The sequence below is a fragment of the Bos indicus x Bos taurus genome, chromosome 25 (genome assembly GCF_003369695.1).
Source record: "Bos indicus x Bos taurus breed Angus x Brahman F1 hybrid chromosome 25, Bos_hybrid_MaternalHap_v2.0, whole genome shotgun sequence".
In the NCBI taxonomy this organism is placed as follows: Eukaryota; Metazoa; Chordata; class Mammalia; order Artiodactyla; family Bovidae; genus Bos; species Bos indicus x Bos taurus.
In genome coordinates, this window is record NC_040100.1 from 24,867,268 (window position 1) to 24,885,613 (window position 18,346).

General features: G+C 42.5%; 1 protein-coding gene across 1 annotated transcript in view; it reads left to right on the top strand.

Annotated features, from left to right (window-relative positions):
• GPR139 (G protein-coupled receptor 139) overlaps positions 1 to 15,589 on the top strand; it is a 46,582-nt gene extending 30,993 nt beyond the window's left edge. The window contains exon 2 of the mRNA XM_027527764.1: positions 11,316 to 15,589. Within this exon, the coding sequence (XP_027383565.1) occupies positions 11,316 to 12,250 (935 nt within the window). The 3' untranslated portion in view covers positions 12,251 to 15,589. The remainder of the gene's footprint in view (positions 1 to 11,315) is intronic.
• Positions 15,590 to 18,346: the final 2,757 nt, after the last annotated feature.

Genomic DNA, 18,346 nt, shown 5'->3' on the forward strand with positions numbered 1-18,346 from the left:
GAAACAGAGAAAGAATTGACCCCTTTCTACTTAATGGTCAGTTCCCTTGAGCTAATCAAACATACTCTAAAGTCTAATAAATTGTTTTTGGATCCTAGGTCCAGCGCACATGTAGTGGGCCAGTCTCTTAACCCACTGAGCCTCAGTGTTCTCAACTCTATAATGGGCCTATTAATAAATAGTATCTATCTCTTAATGTTGTGTAAGGATTAAATCTGATTCCAGTAAAACCTGTAACAAGTGGGCCACAATAGCAAGTGCCTAGTAAAGGGAATCATTATTAATAAATGTCCCAATTATTACTGCATATGCTCAGCCCTTGTATTACAGATCTGTGTGAGTGGAAGAACTGGGAGAGGCATTTGACACTTTTGCATCCAACTTCAGTCAACTTCTTCACCCTCTGAGCCTCAGTCTCTCTCATCTATAATAAAGGGATGAAAAGAGTATTTACTTTATTAGCAAATATTTTATATTGGATATTTGAAAGTGAAAGTGTTAGTCACTCAGTCATGTCTGACTCTTTGCAATACCACGGACTGTAGTCTGCCAGGATCCTCTGTCCATAAAATTTTCCAGGCAAGAATACCGGAGTGGGTTGCCGTTCTGTTCTCCAGGGGATCTTCCCGACCCAGGAATCGAACCCAGGCTTCCTACATTGTGGGCAGATTCTTTACTATCTGAGCCACTAGGGAAGCCCTGTTGGATATTTAATATTAGATAATGTTTGATATTATAGACATGAAATATTCTTCGTAGATGAAGAACTGAGTTCAGAGTCTGACACATGTAAACACTCAGTAACTGTTAGCTGCCCTGAGAGAATCCCAGGGACGGGGGAGCCTGGTGGGCTGCCGTCTCTGGGGTCGCACAGAGTTGGACACGACTAAGCAACCAAGCAGCAGCAGCAGCAGCTCTGAGAGGATGGTGAGGGATCTTCCTTTTTCCTTCTCTTTGCCTTGGCACATACTGGTCACACTCTCTGGGAGCCCTCCCTTTTCTTGTGTACCTTGTGTTAAACCCCTGCTCACCTTTACCAAATGGGAGCTATGATGCTATTTTTTAAATTATTGCTTTATTAACTAGCTCACTTTGCAGATCTGGAAATTGAAGCTCTGAGAAGGGAAGCGACTTGTCCAGGAGCACAGAAGTGTCTATGTGAGAACTCAGTCTAATCCCAAGGAGTCTCCTAAAAAAATTGGAAAGGCTAAGGATGCTTTCTTTCTTCAGTTTTATCAAGATATCATTGGCATAAGTGTAAGATGTACAGTATGATGGCTGACTTACATATAGTATGAAATGATTACTCCAATAAGTTTAGTTGACATCGTCATCTCATACAGATGCAATACAAGAAAAAGAGAAAGCAGAGAAGGAAACAAAAATAGTTTTCCTTGTGATGAGAACTCTTAGGATTTACTCTCTTAACAACTTTCATGTGTAACATACAGCAGCATGAAGGACACTTTTACTGACCAAGTAAGAAAAATAAGTCAGAGGTCTCTTCTAGAGCCAGTTCTCCAAACCTCAAGAACTACACCAGGAGAAGCCCCACCTGGATTCGTGCTGTTGCCTCTGCATCAGGCTTTTGCCTGGTTCAGTTTGTCGCCTTCACAGGACTGGTCATCACACTCAAAGACACTAACTGAGACCATTTACCACACGCTCTCCCTGTACCAGGCACCATGCCAAGAGCTTTATCTGTGTGTGATTCCCTCTAATCCTCAAAATAGCCCTCTGGACCAGACACCACTGTTACCCTCATTTATCAGTTCCCCCTGCATTTACTTGCCCAAGGGTGCCATGAGAAATGTGAGGATCTGGAGCGCTAACCCAGCTCCTCCAGACTCCAAAATTCATGCCTCTCACTTTAACCCAAGCCCATCCTTTCTGATAACTCTTCTGCTCTGTGTTTTCTGGCCAGTCACCTCAAGCCCTGCCCACATCTGTCTCTGTGACAAAAGCCTCAGAGCTGAGAAAACACAGCTGCATCCCTCACTTGGTACAAAACTTGACCCAGAATGGCACCATCAAGTGCTCTCAAAATGCTTCTTAGACTTCCCAGCTGTGCCATCTTGGGCAGGTGGCTCACCCTTCCCGAATATTAGTTTCTCCTCATTTGTAAAGTGGAGATCAGAGAATGCTTGCACTGCCATTTTATATACTTCTTTAAATCAACTCACTTTTTAAATAAAGTTATTTTATACACAGGCTTTGATCACTGCCCTAAATGGAAAAATAACATTCCTCTAATACCATTTAAATTAAATGCATAACTTTGAAAGTAAAAATGTTCACCAGCAAATCTCATAAAATCATCTCATCTATACAAAGCCACCCAGCACACAGTAGATGCTCAATATATGGCAGTCATAAGACAATGAAGCTTGGCACTGAGAAGTGTGGTTTGGAGACATTTGAGTAGTTGGCCAACTTGAATGTGGTTTCCCAGTTGAGAATCTAGTAGTTGTCGTGGTTACCCAAAGAAGCTGCCCCTGGTCAAAAAGCCAGAATCAATTTTACTGACAAGAGAAGGCCAACTGATTGGCCCTTGGCCTAGATGCTGACTCCCTTCTCCCCATTGCCCTGAGTCAGACTGACTGGCCTGGGGTGGCAGCCATCTTAGCTCTTGCTGACTAGGCAACTGCAAAGGCAGGCTTGGTTGACAGTGGTTTAGTCGCTAAGTCGTGTCTGACTCTTGTGACTCCATGGACTGTAGCCCGCCAGGCTCCTCTGTCCATGAAATTCTCCAGGCAAGAATATTGGAGTGGGTTGTCTTGCTAGGTCTCAACTAGTCCTGGTCAACACCGGAAATGACTACTTCCTTAAGTTCTGAGGGAAAGGAAAGCTGCACCATGGATCCAGGTCCTAAGACTTCCTCAGGGCAAATCCCCACAGCGTTTTTGTTTTTTTTCTCCCATGATGGTAGACATCACCAATCCATCACAGCACTACCAAACACAGGTGTGATTTTGGGGAAAGTTTCAATATGGTGCCCAGCAGCCCCTACCAATCAATTGAAGATTTAATATTTTTGTCATCCCTGCCTCAAGCTCTGCTCTCATGCTAGGCATGAGATCCTAGAGTGATTCAAAGAAAGCAGGAAACACTGATCCTACTATGAAAAGAATACATTCAAATGCTATGTGTGGCGACAAGTAGTATAACAGTGAAGGACATGATAGTAAAGTTACAAAGAAAATTAAGGGGCTATCAAAATAAGAACTAGAATTTAAAAAGAACAGAGGCTGTTTCAGAGAACGGAAGAGACAACTGAATCATCAAGTAGTAAAGCACAATGTTTTTCCTCCACCAAACAGAGAAACAAAGAGGAGGCTGGAGGTGAAATACAGATGCAGCTAGAGGGATTGGGAATGAAGAATTTCCAGATAAGGTGACAGGACTGTAATGCCCAGAATGATCCATAGAGGTAAACAGGACTCTTCTATGGATTCGTTGAGAGCTCGGACTCTCTCCTATTCAGCTGTACTTCCAGCACGGGGTCTGGCCTCCAGCTCAATATTGTCTGCTGAACTGAACAGTGTGTTCAGGCCAGATGTGAAAAGTAACAACTAACATTTACAGAGTGCTCACCATGTTCTGGGAGCATTTTACACACTGTATTTCCTCTATCTTTCCATCAGTCTATGATGGTATCATTTATATTGATGCCAAATTCACAGATGTAGGAAATGAGGCTCAGGGAGATTAGTCACTCTACTTCATAACTTCTTCCACTACGATTTGCAACTTTTAGCCTGTAAAGAGCAAAAGGAACAAACGGCCCTTCCAGGAATCTTGAAGGCATCTCTCAGGGATTACCTTCCTATGAGGTGGGGCCCCGCCACCTGATCTCCACTCCACCAGCCACAGTCAGTTTTATGCCTCTAACAACCAACTTCAGGAAGGACATTCCACATTCCCTGGCTTCTGCTCTGAACCAAGTGGAACAACAGGAAACAAGGATGGCCACTGGCCAGCAGGCAGTGCCTGGGGTTGGAAACCCTTCCCTGCTCCTCTCCTAGGAGCCCTCAGGAGGGCACAACCTCCTGAAGACCTCCTGACACCATCCACAGAGGTCAAAAAACCTGAATACCAAGTCTTGTCAGCATCATCTTCCCCACCACCCCACCCCCACTGGAGACAGATTTTCCTGATGCTGATGGGGTGGGAAAGGTCCAGAGGGGGTGGGGGCGGAGTCAGTCAGCAGATGCAGAAGCAGCCTGGGCACGTGGGGGTAGGTTAGGATGCATTTGTTTTCCTTGGGTTTTGTGGCTCCTTCTTTGGGGAAAGGAGAGAGCATCTTGAGCAGGGAAGAGTTTGAAGAGCAGTGAGGGAGCAGTTAAGGACAGGACAGCTGAGAGCTCTTAACCTAACAGGACGCAGCACCTAGGCAGCAGTGTCTGTGGGAAAGCAGGGAGGGGCACCGGGCTGCTTCTTGGGGAGGGGCACAACCTTGAGCTCTCAAGAGTACCTGGTGTTCCCAAGCAGCGTGGAGCAGAGCCCAAAGCCCTTTCCTGTGGGCCTTTTTTAAAGGCATTCAGGAAACACCTCCAGGGGGTTCAGAATTGTCCTTTAGGCTCAGCTGGGGCACTCAAGGCACAACTCGTCAGAGGCAGGGGATGTCCCAAGCTGAGTGCTGTCCTGCCGCCAAGTTGAGCCCCCCTCCTAGCACACAGCATGGGTCTGCTCTGCTCCTTGAGAAGCCACAGGTATCAGGCTGGGCTCTCGGGTCTTCCCTGATGTCCACCAGGAGGCTGGGCACCTCCGGGTAGTGGTAACCCACTTCCGGATGCCACTGATGCCACACATTCTCTGCAGTGGAGGCACAGATGACAAAGACATTGGCCCAAGGGTGGGAGAGTATACAAGAGGGTCATACTCCCCCTGGCCCTGCATCCCACAGGTTTGGGCCCACCATGCACTCAGGGCACTATAATCATCAAACACTGCAGAGCTGTACTCCTTGGGGAAGGCATCAGTTGTGTAGCTCTGAGCCCCATCACCCCCCACCACACACCTGATACTCTGCATCGCAGGTGTGGCAGCTGCAATGGAAACAATGCCTCCTTCCTCTTCTGGACCCTCTAGATGCAGCAACCTGGTGCCCTCCCCACCACAAGGGAACCAGGGCAGTAGCACCAGCCTGGTTCAGGATTCCAGAGCTAGCATCATTTTGTTTCCCCTTTCTCCACTCCAAGATCTGTAATTGAAAAGGTAACAGTAGGAAAGTGACAGCCCAAAAGAGGCAATGTCCCATCACACAATTCAGCCCCCACAGCTGACTAAACAAGGACACTGCTGATTTCTTGCTTGCAGGACTTGGAAATTGCTTTTCCTAAAAATCTGTCCTTGAGGTACCTTCCAGCAGCCACATAAATAACATGACCAGAATTGCTCACAATGTCAGGGGTCCTGCTGTATCTGTAGGACATGTGGACTGCCTCTTCTAGTGCAAAACATGGGCATCTGAAGGAGAGGAGGATTCATTTAAGTCACAGGGGATGGTGGCTGAAAGGGTTGAATGGTTCTCTTTTGGGAAATTCACAAGAACATGATTTAGAATGCAGAGAGAGAGGATTTATAGAAGGTAATCCCAGGAATTTAATCAGCCCAAATACACAACTCTGTTCTTTTTGGAAGACCTGCATGGACCAAACGTCTGTGGTATCAATGGCCTGCTCTAGTTCACGTAACTGCCACTGCAGTCAGAAAGTGCTCTTTGCTGTCTAACCTAAATCTTTTTGTAGCTTCAACTTGAGCTCCTTTCCTTCTTACAAATTCTATTAGCTGTCTTTAGGAAGAGAGGAGGCAGACAGGGAGGGAAAGAGAGAAGAAGAAAGCGAAAAGGGAGAAAGGGAAGGAAGGAGAGAGAGGGGAAGAGAAAAAATGTGTTATCCTTTAAACCAGCATTTCTACTTTGGAGAACTTATTCCACAGAAATATGCAAAGATGTTTATATATTTGTAAACATCTGTAGTGGCCAAAACTGTAGTGGCCAAAATAATAAAAACTCTGTAGCGGCCAAAATAATAAAACAAGTAATGTCCATCCATAGGTGAATATTTCATGAATATTGTTGACATGCTGCTGCTGCTGCTAAGTCGCTTCAGTCGTGTCCGACTCTGTGCAACCCCATAGACGGCAGCCCACCAGGCTCCCCTGTCCCTGGGCAGGCAGTGTTCCAGGCAAGAACACTGGAGTGGGTTGCTATTTCCTTCTCCAATGCATGAAAGTGAAAAGTGAAAGTGAAGTTGCTCAGTCATGTCTGACTCTTAGCGACCCCATGGACTGCAGCCTACCAGGCTCCTCCATCCATGGGATTTTCCAGGCAAGAGTACTGGAGTGGGGTGCCATTGCCTTCTCTATTGTTGACATAGGAAGATTCTAATTTCTAATTAAAAAAAAAAAACCAGCTTGCATGACAGTATTAGTGTATGATCTCATTTTGCGGTGATGATCATATTACTAATTATATTTATAATTATAGGCATATAAATATCCTGGAGAAACAAACACCAAATGCTTAACCTCTGTTCTGGTTGCAGCATCGTAAACTATTGTAAACCAGTACTTAGAGCCTTAACACAACAGTTTGGGATTGTTTGTCCTGGTTCTTAGGCTGACTGGGCTCAGCTGGATGGCTCTTGCTCCAGGTCTCTAGCAGTTGCAGCAGAGGCGCAGCTGGGACTGCAGTTATCGGGGGTTCCACTGAGCTGGACATCCAAGAGTGCTCACTCACATGACAACTGGTGTTGGATGTCAGCTATGAACTCACCTGGGGCTTTCAATCAGAGTCCCTACACACGGCCTCTGGAAGTGACATGGACTTCTCACAGTTGGACTCCAAGACAGAGCTTCCCAAAGCAAGTATTCTTTTGAAAAACTTACAGTCTAGTTGTGCAATGTCACTCCCACAATAGTCTACTGGTTAAAAGGGAGTCACGGGACCAACTCTGAATCAAACGGAAGAGACTACACAAAGGCATGAATACCAGGAGGTGGTTCACTGAGGGCCATCTAAGCAACTAGATACTGTAATATTTCTAGGAAATAGGATTTGGACAGACTTTCACTTTCCAGGGTCTGATGTAATAGTTAAATGTACAAATGCAGGAGACAAAAAGCCTGGCTGTCCTGGCTCACCACTCGCTTTCTGAGTGACCTCAAACAAGTTACTTATAACCTCTCTGAGCCTCAAAGCTTTCAGATAACTGTTAAGACCTCACAGGGTGGTTGTAAAGATTAAATTGAAGTATTGTGTGTAAGATGCTTAAAAATAAATGTTCAATAAAAGTAAGTTAATAATATTATTATGCAGTGATATGTTTAATTTTTGCAAGTATATTTTACTTTTATAATTGAAAAAAATAATTTTCAAAGACCAAAAAAAAGAGACATGTAGCAGAATTAAGAGATGTAAACTCAGAACTCCCAGTCAGGGCTCTTCTGAGGAATCTGAAGGGACTCTTAGACCTCATAGACATAGAAAATACCTCGGAAAGACCTTTACCCTTCCCCTCTGCTCCAGTCAACCGTCCAGTGGTGGGGTCTGACAGCCCGACCTGTGTTGTTCTTTTAGCTGTTCCCCAAATCCTCTCAAATTTGTGTACGGTAAGCTGCAAAGTATAGGAAACGAATCCCCCCAATAATATAACCAAGAAGCTTTGCAATCACAAAACATGGGCTTTATATTACCCAGGAGCTTAAACCTGTCCAAAGACAACATTGACAGAAAGGATTTGTTTTTTAGAAGCATTGACATTTTGATCATGAAGTTCATGGGGACTTGCTTGGATGGGATTTGGTTGGGTTTCCACACAACAGATTCTTGGGCCAGTTAGTTTGAGGAAAAAACTAAGAAATGGAATTTCAGGTGGTGATGACTCGGGTTCCTTCGCTTATTCAACCTTTATAAATACAGGGCCTGTCAACACCGCTCCTTTTCTTTGGGGAAAAAACTGTCACAGTGGAAATGAAAGGATTTTTCAGTGTGAGGAATTATAGCAAATGTCAAACCTTAAGAGTTGAAAATTCTACTTTCTGATTTCTTTTTCAGAAAATCAATACACAGGCACTGTTCCATTCCCCTCTGGGTCTCTGTGGCTCACACATCTCTCTCATCCCAAGGATGTCTTAAGTGTTCTTGATGTTGCCTTGGGGGCAAATCTACCTGCATGAAAGAAATGGGAAACTCAATGGCTGCGGGTTAGTTTCTCGAGAGATGCAATTACTAGGAACTTAAGGAAATGTCAAATATGAATAGCTGGCAATTTCATCTGAAGTTGATGACTTGCCTGGCTTAAAGGACTAATTAGATGGAGCTTGAATATTTTTAAAGAGTTTAGTTATGAAAGATTTTTAGCACCACACTACAAATAGGTTTCGATGAAGAAGTAAGAGATGGTGGTGAAGAGTCACTCTCTGCAGAATATATACAGTCAGCTCTCTGTATTTGTGAATGGCAACCCAGAGAGTCAGAGAGCCATCTGTACTCTACAATTTTATACACAGGACTAGAGCAGTGGCAGATTTTGGTATCACAGGGGGGTTCTGGAACCAATACCCTGTGGATACTAAAGGATGACTGTATGACTTTTTTTCTGGGGAGACCTCAGCATTTATTCATTCTGTCTTCCCTTATAAGGCGGGAGCAGAGCAGGGACATGAGAGAGAGCGTGGGCATTATTTAATGAATGGAAAAAGAGGTTCTGAGAAATAATGGCACTTTTCTAAGTCAGAGGCAACCTAGAGAACAGAAATCACTTTTCTCTGGCTGGAAACAAAGTGGAACGTGATATGCCATAAAGTCAGACAAAGCTGGATAAGTAAATTTTTGAAATTTCAGGATTAATAAAACAAAGAATTTTGCTTTAATGGGCCTCTTTTCTTAGGTGTTGACTTAAAGTTTACTTATAATGTTTCTTCATTATACAGGGTGTAGCATACCTGCATGGTACTCCCACCCCTGTTTAGAAGTATTGATATTATCAAGTGGTTTTGAGCTTGGGTATTAGTCCTGGGTTTGAATACTGGATAATTAATATAATTGGTACCTTAACTCTCCACCACTTCAAAATGTAATTTCCAAGTGCCTTGAACAAGAACAAGGACAGCACAGACTTAAACAAATAAATCAAAAACCTGACAATGCCAAGTACAGAGAGGTCATGAGCAACTGGAACACTCATAGTCTACTGCTGGGAGTGCAGGCTAGTAACACCACTCTACGGAGCAGTTCAGCAACATCCGGTAAAGGCGAAGGTGCACATACTCTGAAACATAGGAAACACACTTCTAATATGTATATACTACCTGAGAGAAACTCTCACATGTAGCTACTTCTCATGGAGAGCCATATCAAGGTATTAACTATAGCAGATTGTGAGAGCAAAATCCTGAAACCAGTTTAAATGCGTGTGTGTGTATATATATACACATATAGATGTCCATATAATATGTCAGTATATATATACACTGTAGACAGCTAGATGTATATGTCTATGCAATATGTGTATATATACATAGAGACATATATAGACATACGTTTGTATATGCATAAATATGTCTATGGATAAGTGAATAAATAAATTCTGGCAAATTTATTAATGGGATTGCTCTATAGTCATTAAGATGAGTCAAACAGATCTACATGTATCAGTAAAAATAGATCTCAAAAGCATCTTGTTGAGTGAAAAACAGCATCATGTAGAGTGGCAGGTTCTGCATAAAAGAAAGTTAAGATTATGCAAATGTGGCCCCAGAGACGACAGCACTGTGGCTGCCTCTAGGGAGGGAATGGGAGAAGGAAAGGATGAGCTGGAACAATTTCAAAGAAGACTTCAACTGTGAATATAGCATCATTCCTTCTTTAAAAACAAAATTAAAGCATATGTGGCAAGATGTTAACATTTGTTTAATCTGAGTGATGAATACGCCAGGGTGTGTATACTACATTTTCACTTGTGAACTATTGTGAAATAATTTTAAAGATGCATGCAAGACAGCCCTGGATACCAGCCCTGCCACTGCACTTCAAACAAGGGACATAAATTCTCTGAGACCCTTGTTTGCAAACTATGACTGCTAAGTCACTTCAGTCGTGTCCGACTCTGTGCGACCCCAGAGATGGCAGCCCACCAGGCTCCCCCGTCCCTGGGATTCTCCAGGCAAGAACACTGGAGTGGATTGCCATTTCCTTCTCCAATGCATGAAAGGGAAAAGTGAAAGTGAAGTTGCTCAGTCATGTCCGACTCTTAGCGACCCCATGGACTGCAGCCCACCAGGCTCCTCCATCCATGGGATTTTCCAGGCAAGAGTACTGGAGTGGGGTGCCATTGCCTTCTCCGAAAACTATGATTAACAATGTTCAAATTTCAGAGTTGGTTGTAAGTTAATGAGAGTCAAGTGTAGAATGACTTTCAGATGTTATCCATTGGGATATCCTTTTAGAATGAGTCCCTAATGACTTTGCAGATGTATCTTACTCAGAGAGATATTTGCTTCTTAAAATTGATCAGAAATTATGTGGATGCATTTCAAAACAATTCTGATCTCCAGAAAAATAATGTATTACTATTCTTTTTGCAAAACTATATACAACATGTATTACACAGACATGTAAAGCACTAATTATTTAACTATGATTGCCCTGAGGGAGGGGTAATTGGGTGGTTGGAGTATAAGAGTGGAAGGAAATTTTATCTTTCTCTCATATTAACTTTAATTATGTACCATGTGTATAGACTACTTATTCTAAAAATAAATATAATTTATTTAAAAAATAATTTAAAGGTCATAATCTTCTCCATTCTAAACCCACTTACAAAGGAAAGGTCTTAAAATCTAAGTTCTAAAGATTCTCTAGAGGTCATAGAGTCCAATCTCCTACCTGAGCACAGGAAATGCCATTCCAGCCCCATATCCTCCTTGAAGTCAAACGAAAGAAAGAGCACAGGATTAAGGATTAGGAGATCTGAGTTTGTTTCCTGTCACATGAATTACTAACTCTTGACTCTAAGCGAGTTCCTTGTGTTCTCTGAACCTCAGTTTCATTTCAGAAATGAGGACAACCGCAGCACCACTGTTGTGACTGCGTGAGGACAGAAAAAGTACAATGTGAACATGAAATTTTGTCATATAGTATCAGGATGTTTATATGAGATGCAACTGCAGTGCAGAAGTTTCCCTCAAGAACATGGGTTCAGTCCCTTTGATTTCCGTGGGAGTGCCCAAGACACTATTCCTAAGGGGCCCCTAGTAACCAATAAAGTCACCTTGCTTCAGATGTAAACCAGATTCTCTTCTCTCCACAGCAAATATCCTAACCGTGATCATCCTCTCTCAGCTGGTGGCTAGGAGACAGAAGTCTTCGTACAACTATCTCTTGGCACTTGCTGCTGCTGACATCTTGGTCCTCTTTTTCATTGTGTTCGTGGACTTCCTATTGGAAGATTTCATCTTGAACATGCAGATGCCTCAGGTACCCGACAAGATCATAGAAGTGCTGGAATTCTCATCCATCCACACTTCCATCTGGATTACTGTCCCATTAACTATTGACCGGTATATTGCAGTATGCCACCCGCTCAAGTACCACACGCTCTCCTACCCAGCCCGAACCCGGAAAGTCATCGTAAGTGTTTACATCACCTGCTTCCTGACCAGTATCCCCTACTACTGGTGGCCCAACCTCTGGACTGAAGACTACATCAGCACGTCCATGCATCATGTCCTTATCTGGATTCACTGCTTCACTGTGTACTTGGTACCCTGTTCCATCTTCTTCATCTTGAACTCCATCATTGTGTACAAGCTCAGGAGGAAGAGCAATTTTCGCCTCCGTGGCTACTCCACAGGGAAAACCACTGCCATCTTGTTTACCATCACCTCCATCTTTGCCACCCTCTGGGCCCCACGCATCATCATGATCCTCTACCACCTTTACGGGACACCCATCCAGAACCGCTGGCTGGTGCACGTCATGTCCGATGTTGCCAACATGCTGGCCCTTCTGAACACGGCCATCAACTTCTTCCTCTATTGCTTCATCAGCAAGCGGTTCCGTGCCATGGCAGCTGCTACTCTCAAGGCCTTCTTCAAGTGCCAGAAGCAACCCGTTCAGTTCTACACCAACCATAACTTTTCCATAACAAGTAGCCCCTGGATCTCACCGGCCAACTCACACTGTATCAAGATGCTGGTGTACCAGTATGACAAAAATGGAAAACCTATAAAAGTATCCCCATGACCCCATAGGTTTGACACCTAGTGCCTCTGCATAATCCATTGCCAGATGGGAATGTGGCCCATCCTGTGGCTGAAGAGCTCTCCTTAAGAGTGCTAACCTGATTTCCTGTCTCCACAGACTGAGCACCTTTCAGACTGGTAGATGAGAAAAGATGGAGGAGAAAAACAACAAAAGCTTGAATCTTGTTTTCATTTATGCATTTGTTTCCACCGAGTCATGTAGACAGCAAAAGTCTCTACCAGCTTGAAGATGTCATTGGAGGTTGTGTCATTCTCCTGTTGCCTGTAAGGACACACCAGAGAGAAATAGTCTATGGACTTAAGCTTGGCATCATCCAGTCACTGGGAACTGCTCATTTACGTGACACATCAAGCCACAGTAACACATAGCTGAGCCCACACTCTTCTTCTGAGAACTGAGATCATCCATCATTTCCCTGTGTTGTTACCAGCAGCTAACAATGCAGACCGATTCGGGAATTGTCCAAGGCTCCCTTTGTCCTAGGGAGGGTTTTGGTCTTGAAGTGGCCCTGACATACCTATCTGCAGAATGACACTGAGGGGGCAGGGGAGGATTGAATCCTGCACAAACTCTGGCCAGAGTTTCTGTGAAAATGCTCCAACCAACATAACCATGACCCTCAGACCCTCAGGGGTCTAAGATCCAGTCTTTCTATTTGCCATCATGTATAGGTTTTATCTAACACCTCCAAAACAAAGACCCTGCCTGGTGTGCAGGGCCATAGGAGGAATTCTTGAGCCCAGAAAAACAAAAAATAAGCCCACTCTTGCCATAGTTTCAATCCACCCTTGAGTCAGCTGTGTATGATCTCTTTACTGAAATAGCTTCTTCTTGCTGTGCCACTCAAGCTTCCTGGAGAAGCCTTTATGTGTAGTGTTGCCAACCCTGCCACCCTGCTTGCTGAAGCCCTCACCAAACTGTTTTATTTGAAGTGACTTTTGAACTGGATTTAATTTTCGAGGGTCAGGAACAGTAGCTCTCCAGGTGTGAAAGGAGGCAGTCTCAGCTCCACCCCGCAGCCCAGCTGGCATTGCCATTTGGTCGCAAATGGTGATGAGAAGGTGCCCATGTTGTCTGCATGTCTGCCCTTTGATGCACATGGCTCAAAAGGGTGGTGCCAGTTTTCAGTGATGCTATTTAACCCAGATCCTTTGCAAAATAATACAATATGAATTTATTTATTCTTCCCTTGCCTGTACAAGGCAAGAACAGTTCTAGGGTATAATTAATGGAGGTTTCCCTGGGAATTACCACTCATGTGTGCATACACACAGACTTGAATACATTAGGCTCCTGTGTACACCATGGTGTGTTTTGAAAGAAAAATCTATGCTGGAGTTTTTCTCAGTTTTTTTTTTTTTAACCTTCTTCCAGATTACCAGTATTTGAAGTTATCCCTGTTCTGAAAGAAGTATTCCAACATGATTTTGGAATTGTATGATATTTTTGGTGACCCAACAAAAAGCAGAGAGTCCACTTGAAACACTTGGTTCCTCGGGCTGGATTTTTACTGCACTTTTGTCCCTAAATTGGAAGACACATCTACCCTTTTAAAGGGAACTTGCAATAAATGAGCAGGGTAGAAAAGGCTCCAATGCCACATAATCCCGAAACTTCAGCCAATACCCTCAGCATTAAATCAGTACAACTTTAGGTTACGTTCACCCTAAAGATCCTAATTCCTACTCTGTTTAAATGATTGCAGAAGAGTCTCGTCTCACCCAAAGATTAGTTCTGAAGTCAGTGGAAAAAATCTGGCAGAGCCAAAGTTACCTCTGCAAAGTTCTCAGGAAGGATCCATGTTGGAGACCATATTCTATCCCTTAAAATTCCTAACTCAGATAAGTTTTTTTTTACCCCAGCATTGGAACAGTTTGCTGTTTCTTCCACTGAAAACAGGACAGAATTGACTTACATTTAGAGACCGTATTGTGTGACTCCATTGTATTTGAGAACGTTAGGATCACACTGGTGCAGCAAGGTGCTCCCACTAAAAGATGTTCATGGAAGTTTGAATGAGGGAAGAGCAGATTCGTATTTTCCAGGTCACACTCTCCCCAGGGCAGTGTGCATCGTGTGGGAGAATGGGCAGATTTCCCGTTAAGTTGCATTTCTGTTTCTTTTTTTGCCAAGCATGTGTAGTCAGGTACCTGTTCATTAACTGTGTGTATGATATGACTCCATCACACCCCTTTGTGAATGAACCAAAGGCTACCTACACCTAATATATATAAGTATTTATTTGATTATTTATTTTTAAACAATAGGTCTGAAAAATGCTAGTTTGAGCTATACATGAATGAGTCACTGTGCAATATCTATAATGGTTAAGCAATTCCTTTTTGAGAATGAATGTAAGATGAAAAATATGTATGTGGATCTCAGTGCTCTCTGCTCCACATTTTTAGGTGTGTGTAAAAATTAATTATTGATGTTTAAAAAGTAAAAGCTGAGTGTGTATTTGGAATGTTTTCCTCATACACTCATTTATTACTTCTCTTAATAATAGAGGCTATACCAATTAGTATTTGATCTCTTGTCCTTCTGACTGTATTTTATATTTTGATACAATAATATTTAAAAGAGGTCTGATTTTTGAAGGCAGTCCATGAGGAGTTGTCTTCTGGTTATCATGCATACAAATGCCTGTTGGCTTAGGTTGATACATATCTCCTAAAATTTATCTCAAATAATATAAGGACTTTTAATTTATTCTTATTTATAGTAATAATTGTGGACAAAATTTGAAAGCTTTTTAAAGAGAAAACAAACTTTTAAGCCTTTTCTTTGAGGCCAGTTTTGGAAATATAGCTTTGAGTTTTGAAGCCTGTCACATAAACAGCTGCTGTTGATGGCACATAAGCAATTGCCTTATATCAGGTTTTTGTGATGCCCCTTTCAAAGACTGTTAACTAGCGTCCCTCCTGTATGATCTGTGTCCTTGGTTGGACATGCAGTGATGCTACACATGTACACACTGTGTCTTTCTACTGAACAACTCAAGGACTGAGCTGCCTAATGGGAAGGAAATAAGGAGGATGACAAAGAAACCGTAAAAGACAGACCATGAGAAGGCACGAAGTTCCATCTTGCAAACACTCTGCAAGTGGAAACTTACTTTGCACAGTTGGTGCCCACTGGTCCAACCTGAGGGGCCTATCTGAAGTGAATAAGAGACTCTAATGTTGGTTATTCCAGTTCAAAGAATGGGAAAAAATGTTACCATAAAAAAATAGTAAATGTTCATATTTTCTTAATTAGATATTATACTGTGTTTGGACTTGTTTGTATTATAATAAATTCTAATATGGTGCACAATTGGGGTTTCGTATATGCATATATGCTCAAGAGATGGCAGAACTCAAATTAAAATTTTGAAATAAGTATCTTCCTTATACTTTGTGCTGGTGCTAGAATGAAATCTGCGTCCCACCTGCCCCTGGTTATCCAGGTATATTCCAGAATTGAAGACTATTGAACTCTGCTTTCTATAATCCTAAACTAGGGATTTCCCCGGTAGTCCAGTGGTTGAGAATCCACCTTGCAATGCAGGGAACACAGGTTCAGAGAACTAAGACCCCACATGCCATGAAGCAACTAAGCCCACACGCTGCACTACTGAGCCTGCGCACTCCAGAACCTGAGCACTGCGACTACTGATTTGCCACTACTGACCCAGCGTGAGACACAACGAAAGGTTCCCCGTGTCGCAGGGAAGCCCAGATGCAGCCAAATAAATAAATAAACAAGCATTTTTTTAAATCCTAAATTAGGTATCTTACTGGGAGTAAATCTGAATTCTCTCTGATAACATCCCCTAGGCAACTTTGAGATAGGGAGGGCTATAACCATGGTGGAAATCTAGCAGAACGGCTAAGAATTTAGGCTCTGAAGTCAGAGGGTCACAAGTTCAAGTCCTTGTTTCTCCAAATACTATCTGGGTTGCCTTGAACAAGTCCTTGAAGATCTCTGAAATATCGTCCTCATGCAGAAAGTGGTGTAAAAGTTAACTTTTCCCAGGTAACTGCAAGGTAAGCAGACACTCTCAAGGTCAGGAAACCAAGGTTTGGAGTGAGTCATTGTTGGCTACAACTTTGCAGGCTCTACCACTTTCTAGCTGTGTAGCCTTGGGCAATGTTTTCAATCTTTTGGAGTCTCAGTTTTCTCTTCATAAAACAGGGCTAATAGTAATTCTAGTATATACTTTATGGGATGATAATTATTAATAGTACAGTTAAAAAGAGCCTCCATTGTACATTCTCTTACAGGCGAGGATGCGAGGCCCAAAGACATCAATGATTTGTCCAGAGTAGAACCCAAGCCACCCAACACTTTATCCTTTCCACTCTACCTCATTGCACCTCTGCAAGATTCTGACTCATCCCTTCCAAAGTTCACATCATTTTTGTGCCCTTTTTAGAGTTGGGTATATTACCTAGTTTTCCAACTCTTCAAATACAGGTCATCCAAGCATGAGATATATTAAACAGCATCATAATTAAAACACTTAATTTGACCTTTCCCTGTGAGGTAGGATTTTTTTCATTGACTCTATCAGGAATCCTAACCACAGCTCTCAAACTAGCTATGCATTTCCCATACATACCACCATCAATTCTGACAGCCACCGACAAACTATTGTCATAACCTATCTTTGCATCAACCTGAAGAATGAAAGTAACTTACAAGTTGACAGGGAAGTACAAAAAAGCAAAGATTTTGCTAAGAAGGTTGCAAACAGAAGCTGATAGGCATGACCACGTTATTCTCATTAATTTTGTTCACCAACTCAGGGAGGCAAGATAAAAGTGAGTTGAAGGAGGTTGAACTGCTAAATAATAATCCTTTTAGTAGTACACTTGGTTAAATGTGATGGCTCAACCTCTGTGAGGGTGTACAATTAATCTGAGTACTTGCCAGACACAACAAGAGGGATAAGAGTTGCATGTCTATGGGATAAATAGACACTGAATTTCCTGGGTTTATTGAGAGAATTTGTCACCGTCATGCCAGAAAAAGAGAAAGAAAACTTTTCTGATTCAAAAAGAGCACAACAAGTCTACAGGGAAGAAAGATGCCATCTGACCAACTCTGCATGAGGCATTACCTTGTCTATGGGGCTTTGTTACCTAGTGAATGGCAGAAACATAATACTTTTCTCCACTGGGGATAGAACAAGAGGGAATGAGACTTAAACTGCAGTACAAAGGATCCAGATCAAACCAAAGAAGAAATTTTTGCAGTGATGGCTATTAACTCCACAAATGGTTTTCCATGGGGATTCTTAGAATCTGCTTCTCTGGATGTATTTCCAAATGAATTGTACAATAATTAGAGTCTTGGAGAGAAGCAAATCTCACTCAGATGATTTCAATAAAAAGACTTTAACAAAGAGACTATTAAATAATGATCTGAGCAAGATCATGGCAACTCTAAAAAGAGCTATTGTGGAACCCAGGAACTAGAGATAATAGGAAGACTTACCTTCCTAGGCCTGATGGGGTAATGAGAGGAAACAGTTGTTACTGCAATTCAAAGTAGGCTGTGCTTTGTAGAAGGGGCCCTCCAGCAAGCAGGTCCCATGCTGCTGCCAGAGATATAATGCCAGAGAGGAAGGAAGTGACACCCCAACCTCTTTTTTCCTTCCCACTGATATCATACAGATGACTCCACTGGCTGATCTCAAAGAGAAGTCAGCCAGGAAAAGTGCAGGTGATATAGTCCATAGTGGCCAGATCCCAAGGCACAGGGCAGTGAAAAATCAAAGGTGAAGTGAGATAGGAAACAATTACAGAATAACAAGCAAAGGTTAAATTCTTATTTTACTATCACCAATGCTGGACAAGATCTTAGAGATTACTTCACTCAAATATCAAAAGAAAGAAAGCTAAGAGATCCCTTTGTCCAAGATTACATGACCTAGATGTTTGGCAAGTCCAGTATCCAATGATTTCCTAGCACATTCCCAGAAACATATGTTATAGACTTTTACAAGCTTGCTTTCTAAACTTCATCATTAGAAATTTCTTTCATTAATCTTTAGCATCTCCAATGACTAGACTGTCAACTTGAATA